At 52.2% G+C, this 21,292-nt stretch overlaps 3 protein-coding genes across 4 annotated transcripts; all 3 read left to right on the forward strand.

Annotated features, from left to right (window-relative positions):
- S1PR4 (sphingosine-1-phosphate receptor 4) lies at positions 1,350 to 4,653 on the forward strand. Its single transcript, XM_021378757.1, has 2 exons — positions 1,350 to 1,487; positions 2,172 to 4,653. The coding sequence occupies exon 2, from the start codon at positions 2,368 to 2,370 to the stop codon at positions 3,502 to 3,504; it is 1,137 nt and encodes a 378-aa protein (XP_021234432.1). The 5' UTR covers positions 1,350 to 1,487; positions 2,172 to 2,367; the 3' UTR covers positions 3,505 to 4,653.
- Positions 4,653 to 16,161, forward strand: NCLN (nicalin). Of its 2 annotated transcripts, XM_021378738.1 has the most exons (16): positions 4,653 to 4,833; positions 6,587 to 6,777; positions 7,014 to 7,158; positions 7,803 to 7,897; positions 8,117 to 8,197; positions 8,395 to 8,498; positions 8,930 to 9,018; positions 9,183 to 9,322; positions 9,635 to 9,813; positions 10,027 to 10,114; positions 10,203 to 10,241; positions 10,352 to 10,515; positions 11,129 to 11,182; positions 11,270 to 11,348; positions 12,016 to 12,116; positions 14,110 to 16,161. In XM_021378738.1, exons 1-15 carry the CDS (start codon positions 4,653 to 4,655, stop codon positions 12,073 to 12,075), a joined length of 1,689 nt encoding a protein of 562 aa, XP_021234413.1. In that variant the 3' UTR covers positions 12,076 to 12,116; positions 14,110 to 16,161. The 2 variants fall into 2 exon arrangements, with proteins under 2 accessions (XP_021234413.1, XP_021234414.1); XM_021378739.1 differs by lacking the exon at positions 14,110 to 16,161 and having other exon boundaries at positions 10,355 to 10,515; positions 12,016 to 13,746.
- LOC110388943 (activated RNA polymerase II transcriptional coactivator p15-like) lies at positions 16,330 to 21,098 on the forward strand. The gene is made up of 4 exons (XM_021378759.1): positions 16,330 to 16,875; positions 17,102 to 17,218; positions 17,436 to 17,544; positions 18,767 to 21,098. The coding sequence occupies exons 1-4, from the start codon at positions 16,804 to 16,806 to the stop codon at positions 18,844 to 18,846; spliced, it is 378 nt and encodes a 125-aa protein (XP_021234434.1). The 5' UTR covers positions 16,330 to 16,803; the 3' UTR covers positions 18,847 to 21,098.

The following is a 21,292-nucleotide window of genomic DNA, read 5'->3' on the forward strand; positions in this document are numbered from 1 at the left end:
CCCACCTGCTGCAAGTGAGCAACACAAACCCCTGCTCCAACCGCCAGCAACGATCGAGTCATCTCTAAACCAGCACCGCTCCACCCTTCCTGGAGCAGCAAAACACCTGCAGGGACGGATGGGTGGAGGTGGCACAGCGGTGGGGATGGCAGTGTCCGTCCGCCCGCCAGAGCCCGCCCCACACAGTGTCACCCACAGATTGATTTGCTGGGGTGTGACCAGGGCTGGGGGCTGGATGGGGCACGGGCAGCGGTGACCCGAGGGCTGGGGTTTGCCCCCAGGGTCTGGGTGATGGAGCGGGGCAGCTATGGGGCAGCTTTGAGCAAACTGTGGTCTTCGTCTGCAGGAAAGAGATGGGAGATGCTGCAGGACTGGGTGTCCCTCTCCTCCCCCCTGAATTTCAAAGAACGACATCTGAACTGAAAGAGCAGAGAGAGGCATCAAGATAAAGTTGGTGTCTGTGCAGATAGCGATGGGGAGATGGTGCAGAGAACAGGAACCCGGCCTGGAGGAGGGGGGCTGGGTGCCATGAGGGGAGGTGGGGACACCCCATACGGGCTGGGTTAGTGCTGAGCAGTGGGGACCCACTGGGGTGACCCGAGTGTCCCTGGTCCCATCGGGCTGTGGGACAAAGAGCTCATTCCCATCAGGCGTCTCCCCACGGCCGCTCGGACGCCGTTCACTATTTGAGGAGCTGTTCCAGGCCCTGGTGTGGCACGTCCCTTCATCCCCTGACCTTCATCCCCACCAGCTCCATCCTCTGCCTCCCAGAGCTGACATTTGCCAGCGGCTCAGACGAAGCCGAGCAGCCGGAGGGGTGTGCGGGACTCACATCATCCCCTTGGGATGGAGCCCTTTGCACCAAGGCCCGAGCACGCTGCGCTCCGCTCTCCCCGCTCTCAGGGCTGGGCCTTCCCACTGATGGCTGCTCCTTCAATCTCGGGGCCGCACGCCGACCTTATCAGCACGAGCTCCGCTGACGGCGAAGCCAAACCGACCCTGACGGCTGAAAGGACCAGCGTGGAGCTCCGCGGAGCCCTCCGCTTCCCATCAGAACCACTTCTGTTGCACACCAGTTCCCGCGGGAGGAACATCCTTTGCGTTTCCCACGTGCCCGCGCCACGGTCCTGGAGAAATCCCCACGTCCCACAGCGGTGGGAGGAGGCCCAGCGCCGCGCTCTGCCCCGGGGACCAAGCCCTGACTCCGGGTCGTTCTGCGCTGAGAACGGGGTTCAGCTGTGATCCCGATGCTCTCTCAGTGCAGCTGTTTGGGTGGGTCCATCCTTGCAGAGAGATGTGGTTGACGATGTTGTAACTTCCCCTTTTTTTTTTTTTTTTTCTTGTTTTTTTTCTTTTTTTTCACTTTGGTAGGTAGCAGCCTCACTGGTTACACCCTCCCCATTACCTACCGTGCGCCGGGCCTCCAACGAGCAGCTGGGGAGCACTGCTGGCTGCTGAGCCTCCCCGGGCAGCAGGAGCCATGCCAGGTGAGTGCAAAACTCAGCAGCTGGGGCTGGGAATAGCATGGTTCAGGAATGCCCCTCCAGGTGGGTTTTGCAGATGTAGGGAATAGATGAGTGACAGATGTTAGCGCTGCAGTCGGGTCGGGGCTCCCGGCTCCTGGTCCCAGCACAGCCCCTTCAGCTGCGTGCCTCAGATTCCTGTGCACGATGTAGGCAGAGGGAAGACCCTGACCCGTCTCCAGCAGGTGTCCAGGTGCAGGGTGCACATGGAGGCCTTGGAGCAGCTGGTTCCCTGCAGCGGGGTGCAGCTGAGCCCTGGCTGCAGAGCCGCAGGTGCCTGGATTCGTGCGCTGGGGGCAACACGTGGGGTTCTGCAACTGGAGGGGCCCAGGAGGGTGAGAGCACGGAATTCCTCCTGGAGAAGGGTGGACCTGGGCACAGGTGTGCACGGGGCAGTGGGTGGAGGGCAGTTGCTCTGAGGGGTGAATTAATGCCACAGAAGCCCCAGCAGCCATCGGGGCGCTCATGCCAGCGCTCAAACCAACAGATCCCACCCCACAATTTCTCCTTACTGAGTAATGACGACAGCTGCCAGAAACCATGCCAATCCTCTAGCTCACAACAGGAAACTTTATTAAACAACAGGAAGACCCTGCTCGAGCGTGGCCTTACAAAACACCTCACCCTCCTCTCCCCTTGTTCTCGCAGTGCCTTGGGGCTGGCAGACAGGGCTCTGACTCCTACCTCTGTGCTGGACCCAGTGCTGTTTTCAGCCCTCAAACAGAGGCTCTGCTCTGCTCCAAACCTCACCTGAAGCCTTGGTGCTCAGAAGACGGACGGCCCAGGGCTGAGCTGGATCCTGAATCACTCCTTCTCCCTTTCTGCTCGATATCCTGAGCTCAGAATGGACCTCCTCGACAGGAAGGGCTCCTGCTTGCAGCTGGCTGCCATGCAGAATGTGAACATCATCATGCAGCACTACAACTTCACCGGCAAGCTGGCCAACCGGCACTCCCGGGATGAGGGCATGGGCCTCATCCGCACCATCTTCGTCATCATCAGCTGCGCCATCATCCTGGAGAACCTGCTGGTGCTGCTGGCCGTGCTGCGCTGCCTGCGGGCGCGCCGCTGGGTCTACTCCTGCATCGCCAGCATCACCGTCAGCGACCTGCTGGCCGGCATCGCCTACCTCTCCAACCTCTGTCTCTCAGGCAAGAAGACCTTCCAGCTGTCCCCTCAGCTCTGGTTCCTGCGGGAGGGCATCCTCTTCATCGCGCTGGCCGCCTCCACCTTCAGCTTGCTGGTGACGGCCATCGAGCGGTACAGTGCCATGGTGCGGCCGATCGCCGAGAACGAGGCCAGCAAGACGCTGCGCCTGCGCGGCCTCATCGTGTCCTGCTGGCTGCTGGCCTTCATCATCGGGCTGCTCCCGCTGCTGGGCTGGAACTGCCTCTGCAACTTGAGCGCCTGCTCTGTCCTCCTGCCCCTCTACTCCAAGAACTACATCCTCTTCGCCGTGGTCATGTTCAGCATCATCTTGCTGGGCATCATCGGCCTCTACATCTCCATCTTCCAGCTCGTTCAGGCCAGCTCCACTTCTCGGCACAGCCGCAAGCGCTCCTTCCGTTTGCTCAAGACGGTGCTGATGATCCTGGGCGCCTTCATCATCTGCTGGAGCCCCCTCTTCGCCCTGATGCTCTTCGATGTGTTCTGTGAGACGCAGACCTGCAGGCTGCTGCACAGCCTGGACTGGACCTTGGCTCTGGCCATGCTCAACTCAGGCATTAACCCCATCATTTACTCGCTGCGGAGCGTGGAGGTGCGCCGCGCCGTGTGCAGCCTGCTGTGCTGCTGCTGCATCAGGATCGGGCTCTGCAAGCCTGGGAACTGCCTGGTCATCACCGACATCAACTCGGGCTCATCCACCGAGAGCTCCCTGCGCTACCGGGAGAGCTTCCGCACCTCCATGCCCCCGAACGCACGGCCCAGAGCACCTCTCTCCAGCAACTCCAGCATGATGAGCAACCTGCCCAGCCTCTGAGAGGCCAAGGGTGGCCCAGAGAGCCTGCTGGGACCTCAGGGTGCTGGGCACTGCCTGTCAGAACAATGTCAGATGCTGTCCTGCCCCTGCTGCTGACTGTGGCCAGGCTTTGAGCAGGATGTAGCATAGAAACATGCTCCTGGATGGCGGTGAGGGATACGGGCACAGGCTGGGACAGACGCTCTGCTCAGATGGATGCTGTGCTGGGGTAGGAGTGGCCCCTGCTCCGTGCGTGCATGTATATAGGTGCTGTACCTGCTCCGGTGAGGGCATCTAGCCCCATTGTGCCCCGTGGCACAGGGATGGCACTCCCCATTTGGACTTCTAGGGGTTACCAACAGCAGAGATGGGAACTGAGAGCTGCAGGATATTGGACCGCCAGCAGCCATGTCTGCACCCGCTGCAGCCCAGGGCTCAGCGCTGCAGCCCCAGCCGGCAGGATGGAGCAGCAGGAGGGGTGCCGAGGTGCCGTGAGAACCCGGGCAGGATGCTCTGCAAGGCACTGAAGTGCGCAGACACAGGAAGGGCGGTTCCAGGGGCGTGCAGAGAGCTGTGCTGTGTGAGCAGCGCAGGGCGTTGCTCCTGGAAGAGGCCCACTGCAGAGCGATGCTCTGGAGGAGAACAGCATCCAACTGCCCCCTCACCGTGCGGGAAGCCCAGGCCAGCCAGGCCCTGCGGAGAAGCTGTCGGCAGCTTAAAACCTTACAATCATTTAACTGCAATAAAATCTCCTCAGCCAGGAAGCCCTCGTTTAGTGCGATTTTATTCCATCTCGGGCCACGAGATGGTCGGGTCCCGCAGCAGGAGGCCCGGTGCCGCCCGGGGGGGGCCCTGCGGCAGCTACCGGAAGCGCCCGCTCCCACTGCCCGCTCCACTACCGGAAGTGCCCTGTACCAATTCCCGCTCTACTACCGGAAGTGCCGTCTCCCAGTCCCCTCTTCACTACCGGAAGTGGCACTGCCCCCTGCAGGCCAGGCCGGCGCTGTCTCGACTACAGCTCCCGGCACCCTTTGCGGCCAGGCAAGAACTACAACTCCCAGCAGGTCTCCGGGGGCGGTGTGTGCTGACGTCACGCGTCTTTGCGTCCTGTCGCGCCGTGCCGCGCGTGCCGGGGCTGCAGGCCGCAGCGGCGGGTCGGGGCCGCGGCGATGCTGGAGGAGGCGGGCGAGGTGCTGGAGTCGGTGCTGAAGGCCTCGTGCCTGCCGCTCAGCTTCCTACTTTTTGTCCCCGCCGTGCTCCTGCTCCTGGGTCCGCCGCCCGCCGCTGAAGCCGCCCACGAGTTCACGGTGTACCGCATGCAGCAGTACGAGCTGGGCGGGCAGCCCTACGGTGAGAGACGGCCCCGGGCCTCGGGAGGGCCCCGGCCTCCTCCGCGGTCAGCGGGGCGCAGGGGGGAGGCTCGGCCCCGCGATGGGGCCCGGGGAAGGCGACTGCGCCTGGGGAAGGCCGTGGGGAGCACTGGGAGCCGCGGGTGGGCCCGGCGGTGCGCGGTGCTCGGTGCTGGGAGGGCCGCCCGGGATCCGCCGGGCTGGGCTGTGTTGTTCGGCCGCAGTGCGAGCGGGGGATGCGGGGAGCTCCGCACCGTGAGCTCTGGGTGGCCGTGGACCCACTGCGTCCTTGCCGGCTGCTGGTGTGGGCTGAGTGCTGCTGTGTGTCAGGGTCCGGTTGCAGCCATCTTGCGTCTTGGGCAGGAGCTCAGCTGTGTCCTGTTGCCCTTGGCTTCTCTGTTCGCAGGTTGATCCGTCACTCTTCAGCTTCTTCATTACATCTCGTTGCTCTGGTGTCTCCTGGTGTGAGAGGCCTCCTTTCTTTTATAGCTCTTCCCTCGCGTTACCGTTGACCTCCAGTTCCTGTGTTCAGCTTCAGGGAGTTTGCCGATTGTGCAACAGCTCTCTTTGAGTCAGAAATGCAACCTGCAAATTGCTGGAGTGCTGTAACCTTCAGCCCCCGCTCCCTCGTACTCCCTAACCCAGAACCAATGTCGTCTGAGTCTTCTGCAGACATTTATCCCGCATCAGAGCACACGTTCTGTCTGTGAGCAGCTCTCCCCTGCTGGCTTTCTGTGGCCTGAGTTTCAGGCTTTGTTAACAGCTGGAATTACAGGGCTACATTTATTCTGTGCTGTCCTGGAGATTGTCTCTAAATCTTTCAGGGCTTTATAAAGTTAAATGGTACAAGTTCTGGAATGGGAGCTATCCCTGCACGCTTTGTGGATATGACAGATGCTGCTGGTGGTTTCTGAACGTCTGAAGTTATTACTGGGTCCTTTCATCTCTAAATGTATCCACGTTTTGAAACGCCTGCTTTTGAGGACATTACTGAATCCCACATTGCTGTGTTTAGACATCGTTGTTTGGGGGTGGTGGAATGGTTATCCTCATTATGGATTGAGGGGCCTGTTCTTGATATTTGTCAGGTACACAGTATAGGAGATCTCCATGGAGGCTTTAGAGTGTGGCTGACCTCTGTGTCTGGGGGTATGGCCCTCTCTGGTGCTACACAGGGGAAGCGCAGACCTTTTTTTGGCTTAGGTGCTCTGACCTTTGACAAGATCAAGCTAGTGTTAGAGTTATGTTAAGCTAGCTTTGAACTCAACCTTTAGCAGCTGTCTGCTTTGGCGTAGGCTGAGGTGCTTTCTGGAGCACCCTACTCCTGCCTTGCCTGCTTGTAAGCTCACTGTGATGAAGTTTTCACTGTAGGAGCCAGGATTATGGAAGTATAAAGTGGGTTTGGAACTTTATAAATTGTGAGGTAGTTCTGACCGTCCTTCATTACACAAGATATCCTTCTAGTCCTCTGTTCCACATTGCTGGAGCTGTTGGCAAGCCTCTGGATACAGTTCTATCAAGGACTGTGCTTTTATGTGGGGGATTTGATAAACTGAAGCTGAGAGTAGGAGAGTTTGTAACTTTCTCAAGTGTATAAGCATCCCGGTGGGTGGATGAGCAAGCACATCCCTTTGGGTAGACATGGCTCTGAAGTTCATCAGACAGCGACCAAGACTGTTTGGGGACGGAGCTAAGCTCTAGCAAAGGGGACGTGATAAATCTGCTTACAAACCCTGTCCCTGCTGTCCCCGCAGGCACCAGGAGCGCAGTGCTTAACACAGAAGCCCGCACTGTGGAAGCGGACGTCCTGAGCCGCCGCTGCGTCATGATGCGGCTGGTGGACTTCTCCTACGAGCAGTACCAGAAGGCTCTCCGCCAGTCAGCTGGTGCTGTGGTGATCATCTTGCCACGGTCTATCTCTTCTGTCCCACAGGATGTTGTAAAGGTAAAAAAAAAAAAACAAAAACAAAAGAGCCCAACTCATTTCCTTTCTCTTCTGATGGGAGGTGTATCTGAGAGGGAGCGAGGCCTGGGTTGCTGCAGGACCGAAAGCTCCTGTGGTAACGCACAACAAATCAGATTCACGTTTTGAAATTTCTTTCCCCCTCTCTTCCACTCTTTTTTTCCTATTCTCTTGGATGTTTAGCGGGTGCTTAGTTTGTGTCTCACTTAAATCCTCAGCAATTCATGGAGATAGAGCCAGAAATGCTCGCTATGGAAACCATTGTGCCAGTCTACTTTGCAGTGGAAGATGATGAGCTGCTGTCTATCTATGAACAAACGCGGGCTGCTTCTGCGTCACAGGGTTCTGCCTCGGCTGCAGAAGGTGAGTTCTAGGAAGTGGGGGAAAGCTTAAAGAAAGGCACTCCTGATCCCAACTCTAAGACTGTTGTGCTGTGTTGAATGCAGCGCAGATCAGCGTTCTGTTGCTTTCCTGTTTGTTCTGTCTTTCTTGAAGTGCTTTGAGATCCAGTGGAATAAAAACAGCATGAGAGAATAACTATTTACTATATTTGCATGGGAGTGAGTTCTCAGCTTTATGCTGTTGCAGAAAAGACAGAAAGCAAGATTTAAGTTACAAACAGCATTGATGATGTTAAGTGACTATAGTACGTTGAGAGAAGCTGAAGCTTTCTGTCTGACCACAAGTCGGTTCAGTGCTTCCATGTCTTCCCTTGTGAATAACATTACTGTCTTAGTGAGCTGCTGAGCACGATGAGCTTTAGGTCTCTTGGAGAAAAGTTTTTTTTTGTTGTTTTTGTTTTAACCAGTTTGAAATACTAGGATTTCAGAACAGACTGAAAACGTGTGGTCACCAGGATCCCAAGTCAGTGCATAAACATAAGTGACAACTGGGAGGGATAAAGTGATTTGAAACTCGTCTCTCCAGTGCTCAGATAGCAAGGGAAGTAGGGAAATAAAGGGATGAAACTTCCCCAGCTATATGTATCTTTTGTTTTTTTGTTCTAGTTCTGCTTCACACCGCGACTGCCAATGGCTTCCAGATGGTGACCAGCGGGGCTCAGAGCAAAGCTATCCACGACTGGCTGATACCCAGCGTGGAGGTGAGTTCCAGGCAGATTCCAACTGGCAGTGTTGATGGGATGCCTTCTCTAGGGGGGATCTCATCAGGTGTTTAGACTAATGGGGCAAGTCAGGTGAGAATCTGAATTCCTCAGAACTGAGACCCCTTGGAGACTCAATAGGCTTTGTAGAAGTCATGCTGTCTTAGTCCTGGCGTGCAAGGAGGGGTGCTGAGTGACTTTTATTTCCTTCTTCTCCAGGGAAGGCTGACAGGGCTGGGTGGAGAAGACTTGCCCACTGTTGTGATAGTTGCCCACTACGATTCTTTTGGAGTGGCTCCAGTGAGTATTCTTTTTTTCTTGAAGCTTTCTCTCCTGTCTGTACCTTTCTCCCTTTTGGCCTCTGACCCTGTATTTTCTCTTGTTTTTAAAGACCAAGGGTAGTTCTAAGTGGAGCGTGGTGATGCATTTACCTTGAAGGCTGTTCTGGAACACAAGAATCACTGTTGTCACTGTCTCTGTCCCACTTTGTCCTGCAGTGGCTGTCTCACGGTGCTGATTCCAATGGCAGTGGTGTCTCGGTGTTACTGGAACTAGCCAGGCTGTTTTCTCGACTCTACACCTACAGACGTACCCATGCTGGGTAAGAAACTGTTTTGGGTTGAATGTGGGTAGCTAAGATCAAGTAAGAAGGGCTCTTGCTCCAGTCTTGTAGGGTGCTAGAGTGTACAAGCAGTCTTCTACTTCCTTCCCTGTTGTGCTTCCTTCCAAGTACATCAGCAGTTAAGGGCCAAACTCCTTCCTTTGGTTTCGTGATGTAGATCTGCTTAACTGCAGGGACAAGTGGAGGGAGTTACGTGGAAACTGGATTCCATCCTCAAGCACTGGGAACTCCTCTACCCCCATCTTGCCACTGCTTTCCAGTGTGGCACATAGGAAGCATTTGTTAACAGGCAGTTTGCGTCAGGTGCCGTTGTGATTTCGCCCCATGTCTGAGTACATTAGTTCTGGAATATAGTAAATTAGCCATGGGGTGCAGTGTGCTAATACTTCTCTGTTTTCTTTGGTGGGCAGATATAACTTACTGTTCTTTGCATCTGGAGGTGGCAAGTTTAATTATCAAGGAACCAAGAGATGGCTGGAGGACAATTTGGACCACACTGGTGAGTTAAGGGGCTAGCATTCCAGCATGTTCTCTGGCAAGGATTCTGTTAATATCATCGTGAAAAGTCTGTTATGTTATCTCCTCGTGTAGGCCTTTTTCTGTGGGGGGATGGAGGTCCCAGCACAAAGCATAGCATTAAAGGTTTGGATTTTTCTGTTGCAGATTCCAGCCTGTTGCAAGACAACGTGGCATTTGTTCTTTGCCTTGACACTCTGGGCCGAGGCGATAGCCTTCATCTTCATGTCTCAAAGCCTCCCAAGGAGGGGACCTTGCAGCATGCGTTCCTGAGAGAACTGGAGATGGTAATGAAAAGCATGTTGGGTGGGTGGGAGCTTGGGGCCTAACCTCAGGGAGCTACAGCTCTCTTGCAAGAGGAGGAAAGGGAGTAAGACATGAAGAAAGGGTCTACCACTGAAATATTTTGTGTGTTGTTTCTGGTTGCCTGATTTGGAGTGAAGACATCCTCACACCAGTCCTAAATGAAGCACATGAAATATATTTACCATCTGCAGCATTAAAATAAAAAAAAATTGGGTCTGGTTGGGCTGGGCTGTGCATGATGGGATGGCGCGGTGGGAAGCGTGACACCCTGAATGGCTTGGCCTTTCCCTCAGGTTGTTGCCAGCCAGTTCCCAGAGGTAAAGTTTTCCATGGTGCACAAGAAGATAAACCTGGCTGAAGACATGCTGGCATGGGAGCACGAGCGCTTTGCGATCCGACGCTTGCCAGCGTTCACCATCTCCCACCTGGAGAGCCATCGGGACAGTCTGCGCAACAGCATCATGGATAGGAGGTCAGAAGCTGTGGGGAAGGCTGTGGTTAAGATCCAGCCCATAATTGCAAATTGGCCTCAGGGCTGCAAGTAATGTTCTGGCAGTCATGGAGTGGGAAGAAAATATGGGCAGTTGGGCTCGGATTTAAGTGTCCTGCTTGATGCTGTGAAAAAGGGTGGGCTCTGGCAGAGATGATGCCACTGACAAGTGAATAATCCTCCCTTTTGCTTTAGGTCACAAGTGGACACTAAGGCACTAACCAGGAACACCAGGATCATTGCTGAGGCTTTGACGAGGGTCATCTACAACCTGACAGAGAAGGTAAGAGCTGCCCATCCTGCAGCGCGTGCCAGACTTGCCCTGCTCACCCAAGCTTGCTCTTAGCAGCAGCCTGTCTTTTCCCTTGCAGGGAGCGCCTGCAGATCTGCAGATCTTCACGGATCAGATGGTAAGCACAATATATTTTTGTAACCAGAGGAGGGAAGGGATCGGGAGCCGGGGAGAGTTACAATTTCAGCGTGTGTGGTTGACTGTTTCTTTGGTGGTATTTTTCCACAGCAGATCCAGCAGGAGCAGCTAGAATCAGTGATGGACTGGCTGAGCAGTCAGCCCAGGGCTGCTCAGCTGATTGATAAAGACAGCACCTTTCTCAGCACCTTAGAATATTATATGGGTCGCTACCTGAAAGATGTCAAACAGCATCATGTAAAGGCAGACAAACGGTAAGGAGAGAGGTGAAAGAACCAGCCGGGGCATGCCAACTGCCTTCCCCTTCCATTGAATCTTGACTCTGAGCTGGAACTTCTCTGGCTTCTTGATAGGTGGCCAGAAGTGATTGCTCTTTTTTTGTTCTCCTGTCAGTTTTGGTTCATGCTGTGTTCTCCCAGAGATAACTCTTTATCATTTAGCAAAGCAAAAAGCCTCAGCAGTTCCCTCCACCTCATGAGCTTGTTTATCACCTGCTTTGATTCCATCCTTCCCACTCTGAGTGCTGCTTCTCTCTGAATGAAAGAAAGAACTGAAGTCCCCTAGAAAACTTCCTTTGATTGCCATGAGGCTGCTTCCTTCCTGTCTAGCCTGCTTAGGTTGAAAGCAGCTTCATGAACCCAGCAAGGCATTGTCTGCGTGCCTCGTTGCTGAACGTTATATTCAGAATTGCACCACTGGGCTCCTACCTGTAGAAAAAGGCAACTAAAATAAGTTCAGAACTGGTATTCAGGGTGGTCATACTACCTGACTCTGGCTGAATTAACTTCTTGGGAAGAGAGGTCTGGGCTGTTCTTACTGCAGTGTCTAGAAATTCAATGCATCCTGAAGAATTTCTCCTTTCCGCAGGGATCCTGAGTTTGTTTTCTATGACCAGCTGAAACAGGTGATGAATGCATACAGGTATGGCCCTCGGGCGTGCTAGGCTGCTGTGTGTCTCTGTAGCAGTACCTGCTGTAGCAGTTTCACAACTTCCTTTTCTTGCTGCAGGGTCAAGCCAGCGATCTTTGACCTGCTTCTGGCCGTCTGTATAGCAGCCTACCTTGGTGTCGCCTACGTTGCAGTGCAGGTAGGAGACAAGCAGGAAACAAGCTTATTTTCGTCTTAAATCACATCAGCTGCAGTAAGTGGTGCTTACACAGCCCCAACACCAAATTTGGAAGAATCATGCCATCCCACTCTAAAATAAGTGATCCCAAATGGCTGGCTGTGCTGGTGCTGATGTTTTTGAGTATCTCAATTAGCTGTGCTAAGGACAACCCCTTGCCACTCCTGCTGTTTTCTTTCCTAGCGCAAAACTATTTGGTTTTTGTTTGTTATTACAAATCGTTCGAAGCATCTTGTATCCATCAGGCATTGAAGTAGCTGTTACCAGCTCAGAATGCAGTTAAAGCATTCGAGTTAAGTGAACCTCTAAGTCGTTTGTGAAACAGCAAACATCTTTACCAAGTGTTTGCGCCTTCACAGCAGCAGTGATGCAGGTCTGATACAGAATTGCTGTAAGCTGCCATTTTCTGTACAGCCTTGATTAACTGGCACCAATTGGAGTCATTCCTGATTCACCAAGTCCCTCTCAGTCCTCGGGCTGAGGTTGTTAGTGAGTGATCCAGGCAAGATACTGCATATATACGTTAGTATTGTTTTAAGCCTTCTAGTAAACTTTCTCCTTGTGTAGAGCAGTCATTTTACTAGAAGTTGCAAGGACTCATGGGTACTTGTTTTTCTTCTGTTTCCAGAATTTTGGTCTCCTTTACAGGATGATACAGAGATTATCCCTTAAAACCAAGCAGCAGTGAAGCAACAAAGTCATCCTGTGTACAGCAGCACTGAGCCATCGGTGAGCCCATCAGGAACCTTCTGCCTTCCATTGAATCCTGCTGTTTCTCTTCCTCTCTCTCCTCTTTGCTATCCTAGAGAGGAGAGGAAGGCAAAAAGAAAACAAAATTTCAACTCCTATGCACCTTTTAGGCGCTTTTCTTCCCCTTACTTGCACCAGGTTTGTTTTCCTTTGCGTTGTTTTTTTTTTTTTTTTGCGAGGGAAAAGCTCAGAGACTTCAGTAGTTCCTGCAAGTTGTTTAAACACTGAACAGCTGACACTGAGCAGCTTCTGTGAGTAGAAACCCAAGTCCAGCACCTTCATGGACATATGTGCCATACAGCCAGCTCGGAAGCTGAAACTACAGAGCAGATGTATGATCTCTGCCCGGCAAACCAAGGACTCAGAGCACTTGCTTAGAAGAAAATATGCACATGCAAATTAAAGAGAGTACTATTAGCATGTTTTCTTATGGTACCTCTTCTTAAGTTTCCTGCCTGGCTTTAGGGAGGTGTGCTGAGCAAGCAGTGTGTCTAGCAAGCATCTTTATGCAATTTGTTTAGACAGTGCAATAACTCATTCCCTTTTCTTGGAGGTACACTGTAAACAGTCTTGACTGTTATAGAGGGGATGAAGAAAGATTGTTAAAACGGGTTCCTGCAGAAGGGTTCTTACCAGGACACGTCGTCCTGCCTCTGTTGGAGGATGCATTTTCCTTTGTACTTGATTTCTCTTAAAGTTTGTCCTTGAACGGATTGCTGCTGCCACTACTCCGTGCTAAGCTCTTGCTTGGTTTTTAAAGGCTTTCTGCAGTCTCAAATGCTGCAGGATCACGTTCTGGGCTGTCTCATGTATTCAGGCAATCTGGTTGCGTTAAGAGCAAGAACAGCCCAGCTCCTGCTGAGCTCTGATCAATCGTTGTTCCTCAGTTTGCGCTTTCAGATGGGTTCTGGATTATGGGGCTGTTTTTGTGTCCATGTGCATCTCAGGGTCTCATTTTACGTTTTCAGCTCTGTTATTTCTGAAAACACTGTTCTCGTCCTGCATGTATGAGCAAATTCCCAAAGTGCTTGCTGCTGCCTCCCTTCACACTCCACCCCCAGTATGTAAGAAGGGAGGCAAGACACTTGGCCATTAAAAAAACAAACCAACAAACACACAAAAACCACAATCTGTTTTATGAATGTCGTTTTAAACATGGCCCTTTAGAGAACTGTAGCTATCAGAGCGTATCTTGGAACTCACTTTGTTATCCTTGAGCGATCCTCATTTATGGCTCTCTCCATCCGGAAGCGTTGGCAATCTGGCTGCCAGTGCTGTGCAAAGCTGGGAGCAGCAGGCGACCAGTTGCTCTGGCATTGCCATCATCTTAAGTTTAAGCCTTCCTTGCATGCCACCGTTTGAGAGAAGGAGGATACTGCCTATTTCTGGAGAGAGCTGGATGCTCTTTCTTGGTGGTGCTGTGCTCGGTTTACCCCCAAGTTTTGAATATATCAAGATTTTGATGACAAGTCCTAGGCTAGTTGTAGTTCTGGAGGGGAAAGTGATTGAATACCACTGTCCTGCCACTCAAAAATGTCTCTCTGAGTCCGTTCTTTATTTTTTGTCCTGTATATATTGAGATATTTTCATAGGCAACGATGATTACATTAAAAAAAAAAAAAGAAAAATCAGAAAAAGCCCTACTTCAAATAAAAGTAGCACTTCTTACAGAGGATGAAAAGCTGTTATGGGTTTGAATGATGGTGTCACTTTTTTTTTTTTTGTATGCAAGGAATTCAAGCTTTGCATCCTTATCTGCATCACAGCTGCTCTATGCACACTCCTTAGAAAAGCTTTTTTTTATGGCCGCTGTCTGTGTCCTTTGGATGGGGACCAATGCACGTATTTCCATCCATCTTTTTTGGTTTTTTGCTGTTTTCCCCTTCTTGGTGTACCTTTGCCCCACAGTGTGTGCTTTCTGCTATATTTAACGTGTAGCAATTTGTTCTTTAAAGGTTCTTTTCTTTTCCAGGAGAGCATGCTATGTCTGTGGCTCCTTGTAATATCAGCAGGTGGCATGGTACCAAGCACTCCTGAAATATCATCCCTACGGGAAAAACTTGCCTTTTTTTTTTTTTTTTCTTTTGAGTTCCTGTTTGAAATACATCTCTCTGTATGCATGAAGTGTTTGTGACAGCCCTCTGCCAAATGAATTTATAATGACTTCAGAAATTGGTTGCTTGTTCTAGAGCGGCAGGAAGATGAGCCGTGGTTGTTTTCCACTGCACTTAGATACTGCACGTACTGCACGCCGGGAGGGTGCAGATCTGGGCTTTGAGATATAGGACATGCACAGAACAGCAGCTATCTCTGAATATCTGGAGGCAGTACTGGAGGCCTCCAGCTGCACCCCATCCTTGGTGTGTGTTACCCAGGGGCAGGGCATGTTTCACCTCCAATCCAGCATGTTACTTAAGCAGGCTTAATGAAACCCCATTACAAAATAGGAAAGACAGAATTATCAGCAGTCCTACTTAGGCTTGACTCAGGGCCCATAAAAATGTGCAAGAGAGAAAAGGGCAGGCCCAAAGAATTCCTCTTTGCAGCAGAGACTCAACTTTTCCAGCTCTGTCCTGGTCAAGGTTGTAGCATTAAAGCAAACACTTCAGTTCCTCGTGGTCTCAACTATAAACCAAAGCTCCTGATGGCAGTGCTAGAAGCAACTGTCTAAAAACAAGATCAGGAAAGACAAAGGAGGAAAGTTCACATGTCCCCAGGGGCAGTTGGGATAGTGCATTGTTCTCCTGTGCACAATGGTAATTTGTCCCGTCATCTAATTGGTCCATTTGATACATCTAGCTGGCTGCCATAGAAAGTGTTTTTTTTACTACAGATAAGGGTTTATGCTTCTGATCAAAGTTTGTTTCTACTAAAGCATTATATAGTTAAATTCCAACTTTCTTATAGCTGGAACAGCGGCCAGCCTGGGAGTGAACTTAGTGCCAACACTGCCCCATTTCCTTAGGAAGCATGTAAATAGCCCCTGCTGTTCTGCCACGTTTGGAAGTGACAAGTAAATGGGTGCTGATTCATACTGCAGCACATCTGATGAATCTTACTGCCAGCGTGACACGCAGCAGCAGCAATCCAGCAGCTGTTTTGCTAAAATAAAGGTTCTCTACAACGTTGCAGAAGAGCCCTTATAGCAGATTCTTGCAGTCCTGTTTTTACCTGTCCTTTTATTGGGAGTTTGCCTGGCCTGGAAGGAAGAAGCATGAAAAACATGTGCCTGCTTATATGCAAGAAGCCTGCAGTTACACTTGTAGCCAAAAAAACCCACAAAATTTTGCCTGTTGTCCTGGTGCTGTCAAAGATCACAGTGTGCAGAAATCTGTGTTTCCAACAGATTTAAGCACTGAAGGTCTTTGAGTCCGTTCCCTGCCCTGGGCACCGGGGGTTAGATGTGAATAGTTTGGGCTGTCATAGCTTATCTCCCAAATAAAAAAGGTTTACCATTGTGAAATAGGACTACCGTGCAATATGACCAGTTGGAGGAATCACTACAGTCTATTTCAACCTTTAAAACCCCAGATAGCCCCAAACTGCTGCGGGCGTTGGGTTTGGGTGGGTTTGGTTTTGCTTTAAATCACGTTCATAACACACAAACCAACGTGAAGAGCATCCCAGCGCCTGGTGGTCAGGCTGGGTTTCGTGTTTAGAGCCCTTCAGCCCTGAGTTAATGGTCTGAAGTGATGGGAGCACTCAGGTCAGCCTCGCGGTGCTGTGGGCTCATCTTTGGTTCAGTCTGTTCCCATTTGTCCCCATCAGACAACATTGTGATCTGGAACGTTCACAGCTCAGGAAGAGGCGTCGATTTATCCGGTAACGTTAACACAGCTGCTTATATCCTAAAGAACAAATGTATATCGAGGTGAATATTTAAAAGCTGACAGCAAAGACAATGCAGTCAATGAACGTTATTTTTTTTTTTTTCCTGATGATAAATGTGATGGTATTTAATATTTTAACGTTTTTCATTTCCGTATTTGTTTGTCCCTTTGGAAAAATAAACTACGAGTGAGTAGGTTTGATGGCACGTTTGTTGGGGAAGCGTTTGCTGCTGGAACCGGAGGGAACGTTCCCCGACAGAGGGAGAAGTGCTCAGGACAGACTGCGTCCCTTCTGTAGAACGAAAAGTGAAGTAGTTGGATAGGAAGCAGTTGGGTTTAGAGTCAGCTGGATTCTGGCACTGCCAGGAGTGTGTGTGCCCATTTATTCGGTGGGTTCTTGCTTCATAACATGATCAGCTGCCTGTGGCAGATTGGCATCACTCAGCCCAGTTAGACCTTCAAATTATAAAATACTGCAAGCCACCTGTTCCCTGAGCAACTTTCAGCCCCAGTTTTCCACACGGATCACAGCTGTAGAGTGGGAAACACCTGCAGACAGCGGGAGGGGGAAGGTGCGCGCTGTGCCGTGTGAGGGCGCGGAGGAGCAGAGCCCCGCGCCGCCCCGCGTCCCTCGCAGCCCCTCAACTTCCCTCAGGCTTCGCGCCTCGGGCCGCGAGATTGGCGGGAAGAGCAAGGGAGCCGAGGGATTGGCTGGAGGAGCAGGGGAGCCGCGGGATTGGTGGAGCGGCGGGAGGGGGGCGGGGCTTGGCGCTTCGAGAAGGCGGGCGGGTGCTCTTCGCCGGGCGCTGCGCGTGGCTCCTCACACCCCCTCAGCTATGCCCAAGGCCGAGGAGCTGGGGGCAGCGAGCGGCACGGGGAGCAGCCCGGAGGAGGAAGAAGAGGGAAAGGTAACCTCTGCGCTGGGCTTGTGAGGGCCTGCCTGCTGGCCTTAGTTTTCCTGACTGAAGGTTTCCCCGTAGGAGGAGGGGACCCCTGTGGGCCGCGGGGCTGCTGTGGTGTGTGCTGGTGGCACGCGGTGCTGGTAGTGAGCCCCGGCACTGCGCTGCCCTGAAGGCTCAGGGGAAGGCTGGTGGCTTTTAGACCCCACTGCTGAACCTGGTGATCTCTCTCTAGAAAAGAAAGAAGGAAATGTCTATGAAGTCAGAGAAAAGGCCAAAAGTGGAGGCTAAGCATTCGAGGGTGGCAGCGAAGGCCCAGGGACAAAGCAGTGAAGAAGAAGGCATGTTCCAGGTATGGAGGGCACAGCTCTCCTCCTCTTCGTGCCTTCCTTCTCCTTGTGGTACAGGTCTCCCCTTCACCTCCTGTGCTTGTAACACTTGTGTAGCTGGGTTGGCTTCCTGGGGTGCTTGCTGTTCCCTTGCTGCTCCCCTGGTATTGTGAGTGCCCCGTGGGCTGCAGAGCAGCTCATCCTGGGGTAGGGTTTAATGCTGGCTCTGTGTACCTGCAGATTGGGAAGATGCGCTACGTCCGAGTGTCCTGCTTCAAGGGGAAGGTCCTGGTGGACATCAGGGAGTTCTATATGGACAAGGAAGGGGACATGAAGCCGGGGAGGAAAGGTACTGCTGGTTTCTCTAGGCGGTGTCTGCAGGCTGTGCCGGGCTCTCCCAGCCTGCTGGCTCCCTGGTCTTTCACTGATTGGTCACTGTTCAGATTAGACCTTCTGCTTTGGGACTTTGATGATGACTTGCCATCTTGCCTCGAGGTTCACAGGCCCCAGGCTGTTACATCACTCCTCTCTCCTGCCACGTGTGTTGTAGGGCTCACCAAAGGTTCAGCTCCTGTGAGAAAAATTGAGGAACATCCTGATCCTTGTTATTGATTTTTGTGTTAAGGCAGATGAATTTCTTTGAGCTTGTTTTGCTCCATAACCACTAAGCACGGTTTTCCTTGCAGCAATTAATTTCCTTCAGGGAAGAGGCTGCTATAAGTTACTCAGAGGTAACTGCTTACCCTGGAAGCTGGAAGCAGAGCAGTGAAACCTTTCTGTGCCCTTTGGGGTGGGGAGGGAAAAGAGCACTGTGGGCACCTTCCAGGATGGAAGGAAAAAAGCCCACTTGCAACCAAAGACAGAACATCTGTTAGCTAGAACAGAAATCAGGAGGAAATGTTTTTCATTTAAATAATGCCTCCGCTGTTTTTCTCAGGAGTTGTTGGCCCTTGATTTTTATCTAGAGAAATTAATAAAGCTCAGCCTTTGTTCTTTAACAAAGCCAAAAGGAACAAGTTGATAACATTTAGCTGGAACCCACTCTGCAATTCCATGACCATATTTGTTTCCTAAAGGAGAGGGAGGGGAAATGAAGACCTTATCTCTACTGGTTTTAAAAATAAAAAGCCAGCTCTTTTCTAGAGTTTAAGCTATAGTAGTGATTTCTTGTTAGCAGCTTTTCTAAATAGAGCTAGAGCTGGCATTTCCTTTGGGTGGTGGAAAGGATGGTTTCCTAACTGCTGGGTGGAGTAAGACTTTGCTAAAATCCCTTTCCAGCTCATGAAGGTGGGAATTTTCCTAGGGAATGGGCTATAAGAGGCTGCAGGACTCCTTGAAAGGCAGCTTGGTCTTCTGTTCTCACACGATGCTTTTGTGATAGCACCGAGTACTTCCTGATATGGATGCTGAAGCACTGACACAGTTGCCGTGCTCAGCAGGCTGCCCTTGTTTCTTTTCTGGGCCTCTGCCTCAGACTGTTTCCTTCTGTAGCTCATTTGAAGGAGCTGGTGTGGGATGCTGCTCCACGCTCGCTCCTTGCCTGCTCTGAACGCTCTTTCTGCTGTTTCCAGGCATTGCTCTGTCTGCAGAACAGTGGAACCAGCTGAAGGAGATAATTCCTGAGGTTGATGCTGCAGTCAAGAAATTCTAAGCTGAAGGATGCTGGACGTCTTCAATCTGTTTCCTTCCCCTTGAGTGAGCTGAGAAGGATAGGGCCAAGAAATCTCACCTGGAGCTTTTCCTTTGCCATGCGGGGCTTTCTGCACTGAGGTGGTGGTAATGAAAACAAAAGCGTCTCCGACGCTTGTAATGAGCACGTGGAACTAGAACCAGTGTGAGACTGCAGCCCTCCTGGCCTCAAGCAGACGTGAGGTCTGTGCTAGTGAGGGAACTGAGCAGCTCAGTGCTTGGGAAGACATGAGTCCAGCCTGGCTTTCCACAGGGGTGGCTGGCAGTCTGCCCTGCGAGTGCTGTGGCTGCTCCGCATCTTTACTGTCCTCCACTTGGTTGAGTGCTGAGCAAGATGGCTTAGATACCTCATATTGTCATCCTTTGTCTCTCTTCCACCTGCCATTCTGGGTATGTCAAGTATTCTCTGTGTTGGTGGGGCTTTTTCTTTTCTTTTTTTTCTTTTTTTTTTTTTTTTTTTGTGAGTGAAGAAAGTTCAGCAACTGCTTGGTTTGTAGAGGGTGAATATGCACAATAAATGTGTTGGCAGCACAAAAAGAAGGAAAAAAAAAAGAACTCCTTGTTTCAGGCATCCTTTGCAGGTTGCTGCTGGGTTTCTCTTTCAGGAGAGCGCTGTGTAGCATTTATCCTCATGATGCATTCCCCATACTGCTGCACAGAAGCAGTCAGATAGCAGCCTGCTCCAGGCCATGGGGAGGAGGAGTGGGAATCATTCAAAGGAACTTAGGAGGCTTATTAAAGAAGGAAATTAAAAGCCTAAGATGGCAAGCTACGGAAAGAGTAGAGAGAGGATATTTTCTGCTCGGGCTCTAAATGGTTCACGCTCCAGGATCAGCTGCAGCAAGCACAGCCCTCCTCAGCAAGACTTTTCCAGACTTTGCAACAGCCTGCGTCTTCCGTCTATTTTGGGTTCTCTCCTTGCCCTGGTTTCCATAGTATCCGAATGCTTCCTGCTCTTAAATATATCCCTCTGACACTTGCAGCACCTTGGTGGAGTAGGAGGTACTGAAGCCCTTGCTCTGTAGAGGTGCTGGGCTGCGACAGCTCGGGGCTGAGTGGAAGATGCGGGGTGGAGCTGCGAATTGAAACTAGGCTTTCCCAAATGCTGAGTTCCTAGCTGCTCTCACTTCCACTGGGGATAGCGAGAGGGGGGGGTGAGGGGAAAAAATAAATCGTGAAACCGTCTCTTAACTAAATCTTGAAGGGCTCAGTCCTCTGGCTGTAGGGGTGTGGAGGTGGGCAGACTCGGTGACTGCTGCCTTCCCTGTTGTCCTGCATTCAGGTGGTGTCTAGCAAAGTGCCACGGCCCTCTGACCAGCGACAGAGCTCGGGTGCACTCCTGCACGAGGCTGTCCCAGAGCCAGGTTGCTCGTGCTGGTCTCCTAAACCTGCCAGTCCTTGGGCTGAGAGCTCTCGGCTCGGCGTGATTAGCAAATCATTGCCAAGAGGTTTTGCTGCTGCTCACCTGCAGTCATCCTACAGTGAGAGTGTGGGGTTGTCAGTCCTGGTGGTTGGTTGTCATTGTGTTGCCATAAGATGGAGCTTTGCGAGGTGGATGCGGGCAGGGCTGCTCTTCCTGCTGTCCAGGCCCCCTCTCATGCTTCCACAGCAGAGAAGCTTTGCAGGTTGTTAAGGCTTCTTGTGTACTCCTACAGCGTGTGCTGTAGGTATGAAGCCACGGTGCTAGGAAGGCTCCGTCCTTCCGTCCCAGCCCCGGGGAACTGATATTAAAGTGACACAAGCAACCCTTTCCATCCACCGTGCCCAGTCCGGGAGCAGTGCTGGGGGGAAGCAGTGGAGCTGGGCTGTGCTGCATCCCCGTGGCCGAGCTGGTGAAGGCAGCTGCTCCTCGCGGGGCTGAACTCCGGGCTGGTTGGTGCTTCAGCATCACCCCGATGTAGCAGAGCTGGGAGCGACTGTGAGACAGTCCGTGCCGCCCGAAATGTGCTTCGTGCCCCCTGCTGCCTCACGGCATCCGCCGCAGCTGGAGGAGCGGGTGGGACAGCGGCCCCCGTTGTGGCACGGGGAGGCAGGTCTGAGCTCGGCAGCGATAGCGGCTGCTCCGACATGGCTGTGCCGCCAGCTGCAGCCCACCCGGCACGGCCTGAGCGGGGCCTGCCGGGATCTGCGGGCAGGAGGGAGCGGAGCTCCCCGAGAGAAAGGGGCTTTTGTGCGGCGAGGGCTGGGAGGGCGCTGCGGGACAGGTGCTGCCGGCGGCGCTCACAGCCCTGGGGCGGTCAGGGCCCGACGCCGATTCCAGCGACGGCCGCGGAGGCGGACGGCCGCAGCCCGCCTTGCCTTGCGCTACGGGATGAGAGCGAGCTCTTATTTCGGAAGAAATTTAGTTTTCTTCCCCGTTAAAGAAAGCCGCGCCGTGCCGCTTCCTCCTCGGGCGCCGCTCGGAGCGG

Source organism: Numida meleagris, chromosome 27 (genome assembly GCF_002078875.1).
Source record: "Numida meleagris isolate 19003 breed g44 Domestic line chromosome 27, NumMel1.0, whole genome shotgun sequence".
Classification (NCBI taxonomy): domain Eukaryota; kingdom Metazoa; phylum Chordata; class Aves; order Galliformes; family Numididae; genus Numida; species Numida meleagris.

Coding starts and splice junctions, on each gene's coding strand:
- S1PR4 (XM_021378757.1), top strand. CDS start 2,368: ATGGACCTCCTCGACAGGAAGGGCTCCTGCTTGCAGCTGGCTGCCATG.
- NCLN (XM_021378738.1), top strand. CDS start 4,653: ATGCTGGAGGAGGCGGGCGAGGTGCTGGAGTCGGTGCTGAAGGCCTCG. Junction 6,778..7,013: donor TCCCACAGGATGTTGTAAAG/GTAAAAAAAAAA, acceptor TTAAATCCTCAG/CAATTCATGGAGATAGAGCC. Junction 10,242..10,351: donor AGATCTTCACGGATCAGATG/GTAAGCACAATA, acceptor ATTTTTCCACAG/CAGATCCAGCAGGAGCAGCT.
- LOC110388943 (XM_021378759.1), top strand. CDS start 16,804: ATGCCCAAGGCCGAGGAGCTGGGGGCAGCGAGCGGCACGGGGAGCAGC. Junction 16,876..17,101: donor AGGAGGAAGAAGAGGGAAAG/GTAACCTCTGCG, acceptor ATCTCTCTCTAG/AAAAGAAAGAAGGAAATGTC. Junction 17,545..18,766: donor CATGAAGCCGGGGAGGAAAG/GTACTGCTGGTT, acceptor TGCTGTTTCCAG/GCATTGCTCTGTCTGCAGAA.